This window comes from Ursus maritimus, unplaced genomic scaffold (assembly GCF_017311325.1).
Source record: "Ursus maritimus isolate PB19 unplaced genomic scaffold, ASM1731132v1 scaffold_9, whole genome shotgun sequence".
NCBI lineage: Eukaryota > Metazoa > Chordata > Mammalia > Carnivora > Ursidae > Ursus > Ursus maritimus.
The window spans coordinates 27500909-27520546 of record NW_024427107.1 but is presented as its reverse complement, the minus strand read 5'-3'; the positions used below and the strand labels follow the sequence as shown (position 1 = coordinate 27520546).

Below are 19638 nucleotides of genomic sequence, written 5' to 3'. Positions count from 1 at the left end.
AAAAGAGCCATCCTGGTTAGTTAGTAAACCTTCAGCATAACCTAACATGATGGGAATTAAAGATTGAACATTTTAAAATGTGTATATTTTCAATGTAAATTTAAAACTTTTTAAAAATTTATTTTTCTAGGAAGACAATAAATCTGTAAAGGAACAGAGAAAACAGAAGAGCTTGTGTTCCCTAGGGATACTACTACAAAAGATAAAAACTTGTTGGAATAAAATTTTGAGGGGCTCTAAAGAACATTGAAAAATATGGAGTGGCAATATAAAGACATATGGACTTCAGTTGTATCCTTCAAGAATCTATCTGCTCATACAATTTTGGGGGATAGAATACCCTAGAAGTTACAGAAGTTACATCCTGGTAAAGGCGGATTAGAGCAATCAAGAAATTCATACTGTAGTACTAGAAGATGGATGTGAACAGTGGAAACCAAATGCTGCAATTGACAAACCTTCATATGTTTTTGGACATATATCAATCAGAATTAATTCTTTGATTTTTGTAAGACAATCCAAGTATTAGTTGCAATAATACTTTTTAAACCTGTTTTTAAATTTCAGAAGAAGACATAAAAAAAATCTGAGAAGTATATAAAGGTTGCAGGAATTAAAAATTAACATTGCTTTATTATCAAAATAATTTTATGCACCAACATACTACAATGAGAGTGGAAATTGTTGGCCTCTGCTGGAAATGTTTCGGAGTTAACAGATGTAGGTAATGCCAATGACAGTAAGAGTTAAATGCCTTAAAGAAACAGCAGTATGAAGGAGTCCAAGATACTTAAGAGAGATTAAGACCTGTAATTAAACCTGAACGCATAAGACAGTGCCTTCATTAATGGTATAGCAAATGTTTGAAGATGACCATAAAGAATGATTTCACAAAATAGAAAGTCACCTGTTCTAAGGATGCTAAACCATAATACTGAGTTACTTTTGTCATTTATGTGTAATAAAATTTGTCTAAATGAGTTTGCAATTTGGGAAGTATATTTTTAACAGAATAATATATGTTGACCTTTTAATTAATGGAATGTATATTTAATTTTGACAGTATATCTGTATTATATAAAACTATTTTCATACAGTATTACAAACAAATTGCTGGCTTTGGATAACATTTCTCCTTTGATAATAAATAACCTATGTAATAACACTGTCAGATTCACTTCATGAATTTTTAAGAATTTTTAACACAAGATTTTTAATACTGCACTATTTGATCTCTCACTTTCAATGAATATGTGACTTTTAATACCTTATTACTCAGAATGTACATGAGACCAAAACAACATAAGAACAGGAATATTACTTTCTACGTTAAATTTTCATCTTTTAAAAGAAACTTTTGTATATACCAAATCCAGTTTAGAAAGGTCTGTCAACAGTCTTCGCTTACTCATAAAGGGAAATGAGAACCCTAGTCTAGACAGGTCAGAGTCCTCCTTCCGTCACCAGTTGGCTCAACTCACATCCTTCCTGCTCTTGTACAGCTTCATCAGCACCTAATTAAGTGCTGACTGGCTTGATCTGAGCTTCAGATGGTGCCCAGGTGCTGTCCTCACTGAGTGGTGGTGAAGACCTTCCTCTCGGTCCATGTTTATGTCTCACTCTCCCTAACCCCTATGCCCTTCACCCTCGCTGGTGCAGATGGCTGTGCAGAATTGTACAGAAAGTTGAACAGAGCTCATGGATTGCTCCATTCACGGGGCTGTGAATCAAGTTTTCTGTTTGGTTTTCATTATTAACTCCAGAAAAGGGAGCTGACGAATACTTTTAGGAGCAGACGATTCTTCACCAAGCTCTTTCTTCAGAGGGACTTTTCCAAGTAAGCTGTGCTTCCTTCTACCATAAAACATGGTCAGCTGTGTGGTACACCTCCACTCTGATGAACTGGCACTGTTGGTAACCATTAGCTATAGAAATGAGGGAACTTGAAGTTTCTAAAGGTAAACTCTTAAAACGGTCCTTGAAAGTGTTCCCCTAAAGGCGGTCTAAAACATTCTTAACAAGTGTTGAAAAAAATTCTGAGATTGTGGTAAAATAAGGAACAGCATTTTTAAATGCTTGCTTAAAGTTATTATAATTTTTTCCCTTTTCACTTGTTTATAATAGATTTGATTTTTAGAGAAAATTCACACTCAAAACGGTTTTCAGCACACACTGTTGTGTCAAATGCTTGGGGAAAAAAAAAAGCCATTCCTTTATTGTTGTATTTGCCTTCTTTGTTTCCTACCCACTAGCAAGGTAAGTACAGACAGGCAGGCTAATTAATAATGAACTTGGATATTATATTTTTATTATTTCTACTCCCCAATTAAAGACTTGTTTTATCTCAATGAATGTTTTCTTTCAAATATGTATGTGGATGCTTTAAACCAGCATTTTCTAAAGTTTGTCCCAAGAAACCCTCATCTTCATCAACGCTAGAAAAAGAAGACAATGATAACAAAGAAGATGAAGAAGAAAGAGGAGAAGAAATGTAAAAAGGAAAAAAGAAAAAGAGGGAGGATTTTGTGTTCTGGGGTCAGATGAATTTTCTCTTGGAGATTCACAATTTATACAGGTATATTAAAGACTGTGTAAACTCATACAGCTTCTTTAAAAAATAGTTTAACACTAACATAACATTTCCAAAATTTGACTAGAGAACACTACTTTTATGTTAAAACCATTACCTAAATGCACTTGGGTAATATTGCATTGTACAAAGGGACCCAGTTAAAAGTCTTTTAAGATAGGCTTTCAAGGAATCTGTTGAAGGAAAATACTCCTTTCAGGATTAAGACAATTTTTTAAAACTAGAAAAGTTTCTTTCACTTAGGCTCTACTTTCACTGACGGCCCGATAATGAAGGACATTTCATCAAATCTGCTGTAAATATTTCTCCAGAAACATACATACTCTCTTCTCTATTATGGTACTCTGTCCATGTGATCTTCATGTTTTTAGTTATTATGGTCTTACTGCTTAAAGTTCTTCCAAATTCTTTCCAGATCCTGCTCAAACTTCAAGGGGCATCTCAATTCTTTTCTCAATTACTATGGCTTCCATGATAATTCTAGATACTGTTAATATTTCTTCCTTTAGTTGCCTAGCACTTAATTGTCTGTATCATGCATTATTATCTGATCAGATTCATCTTTGTATTTTATCTTAAATACAACTATTATTTACATTATTCTATTCATGTTTTCTCCTGAAAGAATGTATGATCTTTTGTGTTCCCTTCAGCTCCTAAAAGGAAAAGCCAGGCATATCATGGTTAATAAGTAAAGACAAATTGCTTTAAACCAGGGTATTAATAAAATTTATTTAATTATCAAAAACTACATGAGAGGGGCGCCTGGGTGGCACAGCGGTTAAGCATCTGCCTTCAGCTCAGGGCGTGATCCCGGTGTTATGGGATCGAGCCCCACATCAGGCTTCTCCGCTATGAGCCTGCTTCTTCCTCTCCTACTCCCCCTGCTTGTGTTCCCTCTCTCTCGCTGTCTGTCTCTATCTCTGTCGAATAAATAAATAAAATCTTTAAAAAAAAATTACATGAGAATAATAATAGAATAACAGAATCTGTGGAAATATTATAAGACAAGAGAAATAAAATATGTAGGTATATTGATAAGCACAAATTCTAGCAGTTTTTAATGTCTATATCAAAATATATGTATGCACCTAGATTCATGAATTATTTAGTATTTGAGAAAGATGTAAAATAGTTACTTCTGTTTGGGAATAACTTGTTTGTTTTACATCCTCTCCATACAAAATGATAAGAAAGAAGTACATTTTTTCTGTATAGGACAAACTTTCTAGGTGGGGGAGAAGTTAGATACACTTTCGGATCTTATTCTCAAAGTGAATCAATTTTTTTCAAGTGGAGCTTGAACTCACAACCCTGAGCTCAAGACCTGAGCGGAGATGAAGAGTTGGACACCCAACCAACTGAGCCACTCAGGTGCCCTATCCAAGTGAATCAATTTTCCATCTACATTTTACATGATGAAAATTAAGACAAGTGGCAACATTTACAATTTAGGATTTACTGCTCTTGCTTGCTGATTTATTTCTTTACCTTAAGACCTCGTCTAAGGGTTTCCTCCTTTCTGAAGCCTTCCCGCACTTCCCAGGTGGGGTTGAGGATTCCTTCATTTGTGCCTCCGTTGCGAAGCCCAACAAATAACTCAATAACCTACCAGGGGCTACCATGTGAGAGATGGACATGTGTTTGCCAATTTCCACCTTTGATGCTTATCACAATTTTTAAAAAGATTTATTTGAGACAGAGAGAGCACAGTGGGGAGGGGCAGAAGGAGAGGGAGAGAGAAACTCTAAACAGACTCCATGCTGAGCGCAGAGCCCATCACATGGCTCAATCCCATGATTTCAGGACCCTGAGATCACGACCTGAGCCAAAATAGAGAGCCTGATGCTCAACCGACCATGCCACCCAGGCACCCCTGATGCTTTTCACAAATTTTATGTTTGCAATAATCTGATTGAAACAGGAACATTTTACGTAAAAAAATCAATTGGATAGGAACTCTTATAAATTGTTCTGGAAATGGTTCAAATACTATCACAAATACAAGGACCTTGGTTTGCAGAACATCTAATCAGGTGAAGTAAAGCTGTCTAGGAGAATCAGAAAGATCTGCCAGAAAAGTACAAAATGACAGTTATCTAGCCTATCATCTCCTTGCCTTGCATTCCCAGCAGAAAGGAAATCTTTAGCTGTGAAAAATCTTGAATGTGTAGATAAATACCTCTTCCTACTTAAAAAACAGGGGTTACTTTCATTAAGGGTAAGTCAGATACCAGGGTTGGGACTTAAATCTTCACAGCCAGTGGGTTTAAAGAAGTTCCACCTTTTGAATACAGACCACTTAATGGCAAGATGCAACACAGATACAGATAATTAATTCATGCAACAGATATTTATTAGGTATCCATCTCTAATACGCCAGTTCTGGGCCTAGGGGTACAACAGAGTCCCTGCCTCCAGGGAACATATATTCCAAAAGAGAAGACAGTCAACAAGTGAACAAAATTATTACAGAAAACAAGTTCTATGGAAAAAAAAAAAAAAAACCCGAGATAGACTGACTGATGGAGAGTGATGCAGAGAATGGGGTATTTTAGGTTAAATGGTCAAAGAAGATCCCTTTGAAGACATTTGAAAATATTTTATTGGTCTCAAAAATCTCAACATATATCACTGGCAATATAAGTTTCATTGAAGGATTTAAGTGTTTTGCAAAAGATCAAAACAATACTTCAGCTACAGGACATAGTACACTGTCCTAGAAATAAATTATGAAAATATCAAATGTTTGAAGTAGTATGTTGACCTTAAGTAGTAATGTACAAGCTTTACTTACAAATTTTGAAATAATTTTAGACTTGCAAAGAGTACAGAGCATTCCTGTGTACCCTTCACCAAGTCTCCTCTAAGGGCAACATCTTACGTAACCGTGGTACACTTACCCAAACCAAGAAATTAGCATTCTTTGTTGCGGAAATGTTCGGCAGCATCCCTGGTCTCTACCCACGAGATGCCAGTACCGTCTTCCCCCAAGTAGCGACAATCAAAAATGTCTGCAGACATTGCCAAAGTTTCTCAGGGAAAAAGTTGAAACCAATGTTATAGAAGTTTTATAATTTTACATTTTACAGTTTAGGTCCATGACTCATTTTGTGTTATTCTTGAATATAAGGTATCACGGTTTGTTGTTTTGTTTTGTTTTTTATTTGCATATGGATGTCTAGTTGTTCCAGTATCATTTGTTGAAAAGACTATATGCAGTTGGCCTTTGAACAAATGGCCTACTATTGACTGAAAGCCTTACCAGTAAGTCGATCAACATGTGTTTTGTATGTTATATGTTATATCCTGTATATATATTATATCCTGTAATCCAGTAAAGCTAGAGAAAAGAAAATGTTAAGAAAATCATAAGGAAAACACATTTACAGTATTTATTTTAAAAAATCCATGTACAAATGGACACGTGCTATTCAGACCTGTGGTGCTCAAGGGTCAACTTGTACTTTGTCAACTGATTTGTCTTTGCACTTTTGTAGAATTCAGTTAATCGAATTTGTCTGAATCTATGGATGCTCTACTCTGTTCCAATGATCTGTGTCGATCCTTTCTCCAAATACCACACTGACTTGATGACTATAGCTTTATAATATCTAGAAATTGGGTAGAATAAATCTTCAGAATTTTTTCCAGAATTGTTTTGGCTACTGTAGTTCTTTTGCTTTTCCATGTACATTCTAGAATCAGCCTGTCTTACCACAAAAAGCTTGCTGAAATTTATACTCAGATTACATTGAGTCTACAGATTAAACTGGGGAAAACTGTCTTCACCACATTGATTCTTTGAATTAATAAACACTGTATTTCTCTATTTAGATCTTTTGAGTTCTTTCATCAATATTTGAGTTTCCGGCCTACTCTAGTTTGTTAGATCTATGTGTAACTATTTGTGTGTATGTGCATGCCCACATGCTACTGTAAATGGTACTTGAAGTTCAAACTTCTACTGTTCATCACCGGTATATAGGAAAGACTTATTTTTTTTAACATTTTCCTTGTATCCTATGATCATTCTAAAACTAAACTTATCAGTTCTAGTCTTTCTTTTATATATATAGATTCCTTGAGATTTTCTACATAGACAGTCATGTCATCTGCAAATAGAGGTCATGTCTTCCACGAACATAGAACTTAAAATCTAATTTTTTAAATTCTTTACTTTCAGCATAACCCCACCAGCAGAGATTCTGTCAAGCATTACTTTCTGATGTTTGTGCAAATAATAGGCATAATGAATTAGCCTTTTAAAACTATCCAATGCTCTATCTTCACGAATTTTTGGCTACATATTTCCCAGGGGTTTATCTCTTCACTGCCATTGAGAAACTTTGCTCTAAATTAATACTAATAGTTACTGATACATTTCTACATAAAACACTTCCACTTCAATTTTCAGATTGCTAGTTTGAAAATATTACAAATACAAACAAATACTTGTTTTATAAATATGTCTATCATTCCCTGTGATGTCCATCCCTCCAATATCTCCAATATCTATGATTTCTTCTAAGCGGCTATGTTCTTTGCCATGTGAACTCATACCTCTATCCCAACTAATGAGAAGGGAGTAAAAGGAATTTGCCCTAAGTACAACTAATTGATAGACTAATGATCTGTGATGTAGACCATGTAGCTTGAAAAGATGAAGTAAATCGGGTGCTCTGTGTCAGGAATTTGAACCACAATCCTAAATGAATTTGCCCAAAATGAGTCTGAAAAAGAGAAAGTTGTTAAGTTTAATTAAGCTGGATACTGACAAGCTAAATGAATGGGAGAGCAAAAGAGATACATAGCAGTGAGTGAAAAAGAGACAATAGAGAATGGACAAAGGAGCTCCGAGAAAAATAGAGGCTGGCAGGTAGACCAATTAATTCTTGGAGCTGCCTCACCACCTAATGACCTTCCATTTTAAATTCACATGAATCTTATATTAAACCCCCTTTCTCAAGGCAACTTAGAAGGATATCTGTCCCTGACATTTGAAAGTTCTATTCAGATTATTTGACACTGATGAATAAGGAAATAAGAATGAAAAACAAGTTTATGAATATTAGGTACTAAATTCAGAAAGTAGAATTAATCACTAACTTCTGCCTCCCTAAATGAGACAAAATAATTGCCAATAAAAAAATAGGGTTTTACTTCTAATGAGTGGGAGATTAGGGAACTGGATGGCAGTCTTGTGAAATGAGGATACTTCCCCTTTTGTTGTACTCAGGTGGGGTTGAAAAGTCTCGGTTTGTTTCAATCTAAATTGTACATAATCAAGTATCAATCTACACTGCAGAGTGTTGACACTCTTCTGAGAGCTGAGTGTTAAGAGTACTTAATTTGATCAATACACACAGAAACTTTCAGGTGAAATGCGCAACAGTAATTCCCTTTTGCCTTTTATTTTGCACTAATTTAGGGTCCAAAGAACTTACATGTTTAAGCCAGATCATATCATTCCCTGATTCCTATCTTACTGAGTAAACCAAAATAATTTTAGCGGCCTCCAAAGCATACACGATCTGGCTGCTGCGTTACCTGACTTAATTTTATGATCTCCTGCTTGCTCAAACCATTCCAGAGCTCCTGGGCTCCACCTCAGAGCCTTTGCACTTTTTACCCTCTGCATAAAGTACTCTTTCCTCTCTTTTCCACCAGCATGCTTCAACCATACTGAATACTCTTTTTAGCAGAAAACACTGGACATTAGGGGGAACAATCCAATGAACAATGCAACACAGGGAAGAGAGAAACAATAATGCCTCACTCGTCTTTTAGGTCTGTGCTCAAATACCACTCTCTCGATGACATCATCCCTGAACTACCCTATTTAAAATTGCAATCCACTTCCACTCTCCCTACTGTCTCTCTCTAACCACCTCTTCCCCACTTTATTTTACTCCATAGCACTTGTCACATTCTAATAATAAATACATTTACTAATTTATCTACTATATTTTCAATATTCCTCCACTAGAATGTGAACTTCAAAGGGACAGAGATTTTCAATTGCTTCATTCACTGCATGTAGAACAGTGCCTGGAAATTCATCACAGGAATTAAAATATTTGATGAACATGTAACACACACATATATCCAAAATTATCACTACTAAATAACTGATGCCATTTACTGATAGCCTGTTAAGTGTCTGACATCGCACAGAGATTTTAGACACATTTCTGATAATCCTCAAATTAGTCCTGCCCACTAGGTGTAATTATGCTTGAAGCATATTTCTTAAAATTCAGTTTGTGCCATGACAGACTCTTGACTCCAGGGAACGAACTGAGGGTTGTGGAAAGGGAGGCGCGTGGGGAGGATGGGGTAATTAGGTGATGGGTGTTAAGGAGGGCACGTGTTGTGATGAGCACTGGGTGTTACACACAACTGATGAGTCACTGAACACCACATCAAGATCTAATGACATATTACATGTTGGCTAACTGAACTTAAAAAAAAAAAAAAGATTTCTATCTTCATGAAAAAAAAATTGTTTGTGATTATTTAACACCATAATTGGGATAAGGAGAGGTATCTTGATTCAATATGTTGAAGATTCCCTCCTGTAGAATAGGATTGTAAGCACTCTTCCCATTACCACGGCCATTATCAAGGGGAAGCCGGAGGTCACATCAAATTCTATCACTGAAGAGTTTTTAGGTACAAATAACAAATCTCAGTCCAATTAGTTTAAGCAAAAAGGTATCTATTAAAAGCTGTTGGGTAATTCACTGAATCTCTAGGAGAGCCAGATAAGGCTGGTGGCTCTGCAGCCGGAAACACCGTCCAACTTAGAATGATTGCTCCGGGGTGGGGGGAGTCAGCTCACGTGCTACCACACGGCACAAGGCACATCTTGACTCTGCCACTGTTACCTTTGTAGCTCTCCGTCTCTCCAGCAAACTTCACCAACCCCGCTAGAAAACAAATCCTGCTTCTTCTGTGGCCGCTTCTTCACATTGCTTGTTTCAGAATCCAAGTCTGTTCAGTCGTCAGGTGACATGACTAGTCCCTAGCTGCAAGAAAGGATGGAAAACTAAACTCTGGCTGTGATCTTCTTGAGGCAGTGGGATTCAAAATGAAAAACTTACCATACACAGAGGAGAACTTCCAAAAGATGCTGGCCACAAATGTAACAAATGCCCATTACAGACAGTAACAAAATTAAGATTTAAAATAGATCAAAAGTTCTCACTACGAGGTATGACTTGGACTGTCTTTAATTTCTAGTATTGTCCAATGTTTTCTACTAAAACTTTGGTAAAGTATTTAAGGCAATTAATAACTGCCCCTCCTCATCATTCAAGTTTTCTGATAATGGCATAGGTGAGACAGAACCTTTCTACTGATACAAAAGGGAGAACTAGGCCAGTGTTCAGCAAGGGAAGAGCACACGAACACAGTGCCTCACCGAGGATAAAGAGCTGGGCTAGCATATGCTGCCCACTCAAATGGAGTTCTGATTTTACCTGCAGTGAGACATATTAAAAAACAAATCAACTGCTTTAAATTTTCAAATTAATTGTTAATTGAATAGTATGTTTCCAAAGAGAATCATCCTTGAGGAATTAGGGTTTAAAATAAAAAATTCCAAATGTTTCTTGTGGGGTTCATATGAGCTTTCCCCAGAAGGAGTATAAGTTTGGAAATATTAGCAAAAATTTTTAAAACTTACTGATTCTAAAACTATTTTTCTTAATTAAAATAAATACAAGAAAATACGAAGATAACATTAAACACTTTTTAAAGTTTAAAAGATAAGCACAATAGGGGCGCCTGGGTGGCACAGCGGTTAAGCGTCTGCCTTTGGCTCAGGGTGTGATCCCGGCGTTATGAAATCGAGCCCCACATCAGGCTCTTCTGCTATGAGCCTGCTTCTTCCTCTCCCACTCCCCCTGCTTGTGTTCCCTCTCTCGCTGGCTGTCTCTATCTCTGTCGAATAAATAAATAAAATCTTAAAAAAAAAAAAAAGATAAGCACAATAGGTAAGTATGTGAAAACAAATGGAAATACCTCAGATATATCCATATATATCCCCCTCCAGCCCAAGAATAAAGTGGTCTTAAATATTTAGACCAGTTTAGTTTTTACGTTCTGCGAAGTAAAAATTCATTTGCATACCATGGACTCCTCAAATCATGTAGATAATAAATAATTATAAAGGGGGAAGGGACTATATTAGATTGCCCTTTGCGTGAAATTCAGAAAAAATAATCTCATTAGAGTTAACAGATACTTTTAGCAACCAATGTATTATAAAAACAAACTAGCTCAACTTGATCACAAGGGTTACCATCTGTATTTGTGAATGGTACAAAATAACTGAAGGTGAGGTAGTGATTTTAAACAAACTACTACTACGACATGCAAGTGATTTTGAAAACATAACCCTATTTTTTTAAATTATATATTCATTTAAAAATTGACAGTATAAAAAATATGAAGAAAATACAACATCAAAAATCCTTCCAGTAGAAATAAGTATAATGTACTGACGAATATATTTCAAGTCTCTATCTGTGCAGTTCTTTATGTATGTACCATTTTAGACTAGTTGTTGCAGTGGTAAAACATAAACTTGTTATACCATTAAAAATTATTTGAAAGTGCTTTAATTATTAACTTATTAAATGACTTAATTTTTGTGGTTTCAATTGGCCTTTTATTATTATTTTTTATTTTTTATTTAAGTGCAGTTGACACACAATATTACATTAGTTTTAGGCATACAACATAGTGACTCAACTTCTCTATTCATTATGCTATGTTCACAAGTGTAGCTACCGTCTGTCACCATGCAACACAACATCACTGACTATATTCCATATGTTGTACCTTTATTCCTGTGACTTATTCATTCCATAACTGGAGGCCTAGATCTCCCACTCCCCTTTACTCATTTTGCCCATCTGCCTACGGCCCTCCCATCTGGCAACTATCAGTTTGTTCTCTGTGTTTATAGGTCTATAAATAGTTTGATTTTTTTTAATTTTATTTATTTATTTGACAGAGACAGAGAGAGAGAGAGAGAGCACAAGCATGAGGAGGGGGCAGAGGGAGAAGCAGACTCCCTGCTGAGCAGGGAGCCCGACGCGGGACTTGATCCCAGGACTTTGGGACTGTGACGTGAGCCGAAGGGAGATGCTTAATCAACCGAGCCACCCAGGTGCCCCTGAATGATTTAATTTTTATTACTACAAATAATAGTACTATTAAACACAGTCTGCACTAAGTATTTTCCTGTACTTCAGATTATTTCATCAATAAACAGTATGTATCTTGGAAACAAAATTACTAGGTTATGAGGCATGACTATTTTAAAGGCTTTTAAAATAAAATTAGTCAACTTTTCAAAAAGTATTATCAATTTTTATTTCCACCATTAGTAGATAAGGGCATTCATCCTAGTGCACCATGACAGTTTATTATAATTTACGATTGTTGATTTGATGAATGAAAATCAGCAGTTCGTCATTAAGCATACTCAACACTACTCAGCACTACCGGCAATCTCCAACCTTACTGGTGCAAATTCAAAATAGGCATAGAAACAGGTATCTGGGCAGAGAAAAAAAAAGGACAATGTGAGGGAAGACGAACAGTTGGAATTAGTAATTTTTACTCAGCATCATTTTTCCTCAGTCCTCAGGACAGTCCCAAGTAGTTCACGCTTTACATTCCAATGGACCCCACTGCATACACATCCTTTCCACTGCCACGTGCCTTCTCCCCGGGAAAGGAGGGGAGAGGGCAGCTCTTGCTCCCATTCTACCAAGCTTCCTCCAAAGCACCGGGACAGAGATGAAAAGAAAAAAAGCAGGAAATGGTCAGCTGTATAACTTGTGGTGATAAGAAGCTCTATCTTCAACATTTCTGCAGTATTTTGTTGGTACTTTATAATAAAATTCCATTAAAACGAATCCTCCTTTTTATCATAAGTCATAATCGTCTGTCTATATATTGGCTTCTCCAAATAAGTGACATCAACTATATAGCAAGGACTTAATCACAACCTATTGATTGTTCTCCATCCCTAGCATATCAGAGAATGAAGAACACGTGGAGTTTTTTTTTTAATATTTGTAAGTATAGTTTTAAAGTATAAAGTAAGTATAAGTTTTAGTTTTGTGCATCTCATATCAGTTGGTCTAACAACTTGCTCTTATGTAAATAGATGTCACTCTCAATCTTTCCATTTGCAAAGACATGGATGGAGTATAAAGATCAGCAAAGTAAGTCAGTCAGAGAAAGACAAGTACCATAGGATTTTGCTCGTATGTGGAATTTAAGAAATAAAGCAAACGATCAAAGGGGGAAAAGAGAGAAAGAGCGAGACAAATCAAGAAACAGACTCTTAAAGCAAACTGATGCTTACCAGAGAGGAGGTGGGGGGGGATGGGTGAAACAAGTGATGTGGATTAAGGACTGTTCTTGTGATGAGCACGGGGTGATGTATATAAATGTTGGCTCCCTATATTGTACACCTGAAACTAATAAAACATTGTATGTTAACTAACTGGAATTAAAATAAAAACTTAAAAAAATAATAAAAAATAAATAAGTAATGTCACTCTCTTATATTAGACATCAAGTTAGGTTAAATGATTGAAAAAAATTATCTGAAAAGGAAATGGTAACGCTTGTACAACTAAGATGAAATATTAAAGTAATAGTACAAGCAGTATCTGGTAATATTTGAGTAATATGTTTGAAATGCACAAATTTGCTAACAAAATACTGTGAGGAGTAAATATTAAACATTTTTATTAATTACCAGCACCTTGGTACCCAAAATGAGCTAGACTACAGTTCTTAAAAAATCAACATATGAATTATTAAAATCAAAACAAAATAAACAAAAACTATCTTTTACAAATCTCTGTAATGCCATGATATATACCTATATTGCTGAGAGGACTTTAAAATAAGAATTGGAAGCTGGTAATATCAAATTATCTAAAAGCACCCTCTAGTGGCAAAAAAAGCAATTCACATATAAACCAGGCAAAATTATCTATGCATATCCTGACAGTAATAACCTGAAAATTTTCTAAATGAAAGTAAGTGTGGCTATCATTAATTTGGTTTTAATGATTTTTAATGACTGCTCTATTCAATAATATAGTCAGTTGGAAAAGTTAACCTATCTTAGTACTAAAAATATATCCACCATATAAAACACATATACCTGCAATGCAAATAAAGACACAAGAGTTCTGCTGACTTTGTAGTTGTGTACCTCTTCTATTATTTTTCATTCCTTGAGATTCTATTCACAGTAAAAGTATTCACCTCTAGCCCAGGGAAGATTAAGTACAAACCAAACATGACTAATTTGATCGTATTTTTACTAGAGACAGCTGTTTAAAATTTTAAATATGAGTCTAAAGCAGTAAGTATTGATCATAAGCCAGTACTTTTGGCCATTAAACTGTATATTACTTAATTAGAAATATCCACAATGTTTCCTATCAATGACTTCACTAATGTTTTCAACTGCTCTATTTTACTAGACATAAAGAGAATTTTTCTATGTCTTAGAAATCTTGTAATGAAACGTATTTATAATACTTTGACATCATGAAACACTTCAACAAAATAATAGCAGTTTCTTTAAAAGCTGATGGCACAAAAAACCCTGCCAATGTAAAGCTACTACCTCATTAAAAAAAATCTGTATTTTGACTTTGAATATCTTCTTCATATTTCAGTATGCTCTTATCTTTCTACTACCTCTGTCTGGCTAAAAACTAAGACATCAATAAAGACCAATTGAAAATTTTTTTTGCTTTATGTCTTTATTGAATTGGTTCAAAAATGAAGACAGTATTTGTAATAAAAAACAGAATGAATGAGAGACAACAGCAACCATAATAATCTTACTTTTTCAAGCTAATGACTTTCAGAATAATATATAAGCGATTTTTACATTTTTAATTTAAGCTTACAATCATTTTTTTTTTAATTCTACCACACTGGCAAATACTTGTGAAAATAAATAAAAATAAAGTAAATGATGCATAGATCTAGGAAAATTTCTTATAACCTGAACTATTGCACAACAAATCAATGTGAGAATAATATATATAATTAATACAAAAATGCATTTAAATACATTGCCACAACATGTTTCATAATTCATAAGTATACTTCACCTACTTACTGTTTATAATAATCTCTGGGTTCTAGAATTGGATGATTTTTTTATCAACTCATTTTCCATGTAGTACATTATAACATTTACTGGCTACTGCAAAATTCTGTGAGAAACAAACATGTGCCACTTTGTTTAAGTTCATTTATCTACCCCTTCCTTGGGCAAAAATTACGTGGTCTTAAAAAAAAAACTTGGAAGAAGAAAAATAGTGCTCAGTTCCAGGGAAAACAAGGTTTAAAGTTCTTCATATGATTTATAACAGGAAAGAATAACATATATTATTGAAATGAAAATCTAATACGTACATTATTCTCCTAAATTAATTACAGCTTATTCTAGGTAATGGACTCTATTTTTAGACCAATATGACTGAAAAGACAAACAGATTAAAAAAGGTTGATGAAAAGTCAGGGAAGAAACTATAAGGTAAATAAAACAATTCCCATTACCTCAAAGTTTATATCCCCTGACTGAAAAAACAAACACAAAAACCAAAAAAAAAAAAAATCCAATGAATACAATTATAAAGAGCATAAATAAAATTAAAAACCACAAATTTCTACATTAACCCTTATAGTTGATCACAATCATAAATGAGAAGCTAGAAATGGCCTATATAGGATTTGCGTGTAATTACACCTTTGTAATAAGATCAAAGCTCTTTTTCTTTCCATTCAACAGAAATTACTAAGGAACTACTGAACATGGCCGCACAGGCAATCAAAGAATCTACTACTAAACACTGTCACACTGAAAGTGACAATAATTAAAAGCTGTATTTTAGCCAAAGTTAAAGTATAATTAAGTTTTTGTGAACGTTTAATTACATAAGTCACCTATGCATTAAAGTAGTGCATTTTCAGAGGTTTTTGTTACTGTGATGTGAATTGTGTTTTAGTATTAAACACTAAAAAGAAAATACAAGTAGGAAAAATTAGTCTCTTAACGAACGCACCACTACATCTAACTATACTTCAAGGGAAATTAAAATTAAAAAATTAAAATACTTTTTACCTTCATGCCCAGCAGTAATGATTAATTATCCAAATTATTTATTAGGGTGAGGTGGTTTTTTTAAAATCCATTAAAATAATTTCTTCTAAATTCAGACACAGAAATAAACATGTAGAATTTTGCAAGGAATTTTGTGCCTCTTATATTAAATAATTATTTTCAAATGTTGCAAAAATAAAGAAGTAGTAAATTAAAACTCCTCAGACATGAGGTTATGAAAAAGAAAAAAGTGAAATATGGAGACACAATTAGAAATAGAAAGAATATATACATTCAACTAACACACAGAGGTAAAAAAAAATCATTCAGTTATAACTGGAATAAAATACATTTGTATTTTTCAGTTTTGTGTCTCTGAAAATAGGAAACTGCATAATTACATTTTAAAGAATGAATAAAGATCTCTAAATTATATAATTAATGATACACCGAGTAAAGGACAACATAGACCTGTAGAGGTTTAATTCCTTTCTTTTTTTTTAATATTTATAAAATTAATTGTTAAAGAGCTCTACAGGAAAATGTCCTTACATAAATAACTGTAACTGAAAATACTCTCTTCATTTCCAAAATTGCAAGCATCCCAAACTCTATGATGTGAAAACAGGAATCAACAATAAAAATGTTTGTTCTGATTTTTTGCTCCAAGTAATGATCATCCTAAAGCTTGAAGGGCTGAGCACTAGCATGTGAGTTTGTGAAGGTGTGCTTAATGTGCTTTAACAATAATAACAGAAAAGTAAACCTAAGTTAATGATTCTACTTGAAATTATTTTGTGACAGATGAGTGACTATTTCCTTGAATGGCACAGTTTGGGGTATCAGGTATCTATTATATACAGTATATGTACACATTTATATACACACACACAGTACACAGCCAAAGAATTATGCTCCAAAAACTGCTGAAAAAAGTATTTTGAATAATTTTAGCATAAATTCACTAAAGGAAGTGCTCTATCTGTCCAAGCAGCAATAGTCATAAAATTCTGGACTTAGCTTTTTCTTTTGGGCTCTATTCACAGAACCATTCTTCGAATGCCACATTCACAGCAAAACTTCGCCCATTCTACAGGGTATTTAGTCCCACACTCATGGCAGAATTTTGGTAAGTGTCCTGTTGAATTTCCTTCCATGCCTTTAATGTTTCCGCCATTAAGTGAAGATATATAGTCTCCATCTGGCCTGAAGGAGTACAGGAAGAAAAGCAGAAACACAAAGCTCTTGTCACTAGTTTTCATAACCCTTAGAGAACAGTACTTAATGTTAAGTATAAATTAAAGCTTGCTTAACCTCAGTTTTAATATTTTTCTAGTTCAGATTTGAAAAGCCCCTTTTAGTTAATAATGAAATTCTAAATATTTTCTTTGGCATTATATTTATCCCTGCTCATGAGAATTTTTCATGAGCAAATACCACCATACTTTCCATCTGTTCAATGTACGAGGCATGTACTACAATGGGAATAGAATGGAAATTTACAGTGACCCTCCTGCAAAACCATCTCTAAAGAGAAAACTGCAACCTCGCCCTGAGGAAAGATCTCCATCTTTCCTCCAAATATACACTGTAATAAATATGCACATATATTATTATATATATTATAAAACAATATATACATAACTTCTCCCAATGTGTCATGCTATTTTCACTGTATCCATGGAGTCTTTTCACTCGAATTCTCATCACTATCATCAGGTTGAATCTTGTTAGGTCCTTTGCTCTAATTTACTTGTACACACTCAAATTCTTTCATCCTTCATCCCCTGTACTGCAACCCCCATGGCTCTGGACAGTCTTGCTGCCACCCCAAACTGTGACTCCCTTTGCTTTATTGCTTTCCATCTGACATGCGGTATATGTCATTTCTGTTATGTCTTGTCTTCTCCATAAGACTGTGAGCTCCCCGAGTGCAGGGATTTTTATCTGTTTTGTTACTGCTCTACGTCTAGAATCAAGAGAAGTACCTGACATAAACTCATCTCTCAGTAAATATATTTTTAATGAATAAATGAATGAAAGAGTAATATATGAAGAAGATAAACAAAAAAAATATTTGGTCCTTTTAAAATGATAAACTCTCAAGACTGATCAACAAAAAAGGAATACACAATATTCAGAATGAAAGAGGAATATAACTACAGATATAGCAGAGATTTAAAATTATAAGAACAACTCTATGCTAGTAGTTTGAAACTTAGATGAAGTGAAAAATTTCCTAGAAAAATATCTTGTGAAAACTTATTTCAAACAAACTATAACACCAAACAGACATAAGTGTTAAAGCTGTTGAATCAGTAATTAACATACTACTCCTCCTTATCACGTGGGCACATCCTGGCACACACACACACACATAGTGGACTCATGATAATTTTACATGGTAAGTTCTAGGGGCACCTGAGTGGCTCAGTTGGGTAAGCATCTGCCTTTGGCTCAGGTTATGATCCCAGGGTCTTGGGATCGAGCCCTGCATCGGGCTCCCTGCTCAGTGGGGAGTCTGCTTCTCCCTCTTCTTCTGCCCCTCCCCCCCAGTCATGTTCTCTCTCACTCTATCAAATAAATAAATAAAATATTTTTTAAAAAAAAGAACACAGTAAGTTCTACTAAACTTTTCCAGCAGAGGGAGGTGAAAAACAACATTCTGCAATTTCTTTTTAAAGGTCAATAAAATCTTGATAGTCAGACTTAATAAGAGAATATAAAACTATAATCAATTTTACCTATTAACTTGGAAATACATGTAAATCTCCAAGAATTTTAGCAAACACAATCTACAAACAAATACAATTCAAAACACTTTAGATTTATTCCAGAAAATAAGATTGATTTAACATCAGGAAGTCTATTAATATAATTTACAGAAAAATAGATTAAAGGATTTAAAAATACTGGTTTTATACATATGATATTCAATAATATTCACCACCTATTTTTTATTTTTAAAAAACACTTAGAAAATTAGGAATAGAAAGGAATGTCATTGACAAAATGTATTTAACACAATCCTATATCAGTCTTCATATTTAATGGTGACATTTAAGAAGCATTTTCTTTAAAAGAAGAAATGTCATAAGAATGTCAACTATAATAATTTCTATTTTAATATATAATATAGCATAAGGAGAACTCTTTCTCCGTTTCTATGGACACATCTGACATTGGGATAACTTCCTAGCTTTCTTTAATGAGAACCTTTAAAAAAGGTGGAATGCCAGCTGTGTTTCCAGGCAGCAGTGCTTATACGCAATCCAAGAAAATCAGACATCCCTCAGGACAACCTGAAAGCTAAGACAATGGGGCTGTTACAAGAGAAACTGGTTCCCTTTGGGGACATAGAATTTCCAACTAAACCAATCCTACATCCACCTATTAAGATCTTCTTCTCTCACACCTAAGCTGTCACTTGGACGGTCAAAGAAAACCAGCTTCAGGACTGGGGCAAGGGCTCCCAGGAAAAAGACACACCTGACACTGCCGGCTATCATTCCCTATTTCCTATAAATAATCTCAGTGTCATATAATACCGTGTGATTACCTCCAGCGGAGCCTAAGACAACCCCCTGATGGACATTTCAAGAGTCCTGGCTTAGAGGAAGAGGCATGAGGAGAGGGGAAGGGAAAGTTGAGTTTCTAAAGCTCACTTTGTATAAGTCCAAGAAGTCACCTCCTCTCTCCCACAGTGACATTAACACAAGCCTCTAGGTAGGAAAGATCATCAAAACCTCAAATGTAAGTGCAGTGTCTGGCTTAGTTTACCAATCTGACCCCTAGTTTCCTTTATTTACTTACCTGTGGAAGTTTCCCTTACTTTTCTGAGTGCTAAGCTACACATTCAAAAGGATATTTTTTCCATTTTGGG

At 34.6% G+C, this 19638-nt stretch overlaps 2 protein-coding genes across 3 annotated transcripts in view; one reads left to right on the top strand and one right to left on the bottom strand.

Annotated features, from left to right (window-relative positions):
• IL7 (interleukin 7) overlaps positions 1-1162 on the top strand; it is a 42075-nt gene extending 40913 nt beyond the window's left edge. The window contains exon 5 of the mRNA XM_008689078.2: positions 131-1162. Coding sequence (XP_008687300.1) covers positions 131-250 — 120 coding nt within the window. The 3' untranslated portion in view covers positions 251-1162. The remainder of the gene's footprint in view (positions 1-130) is intronic.
• Positions 1163-11824: 10662 nt separating this feature from the next.
• The window catches only part of ZC2HC1A (zinc finger C2HC-type containing 1A), a 63909-nt gene continuing 56095 nt past the window's right edge, over positions 11825-19638 (bottom strand). The window contains exons 10-11 of one of the 2 annotated variants that reach the window (XM_040626139.1): positions 12981-16961; positions 11825-12163 (exon numbers count right to left, since the gene is read on the bottom strand). In XM_040626139.1, the coding sequence (XP_040482073.1) occupies positions 16796-16961 (166 nt within the window). In that variant the 3' untranslated portion in view covers positions 11825-12163; positions 12981-16795. The remainder of the gene's footprint in view (positions 12164-12980; positions 16962-19638) is intronic. The other variant, XM_040626138.1, reaches the window with a different exon arrangement.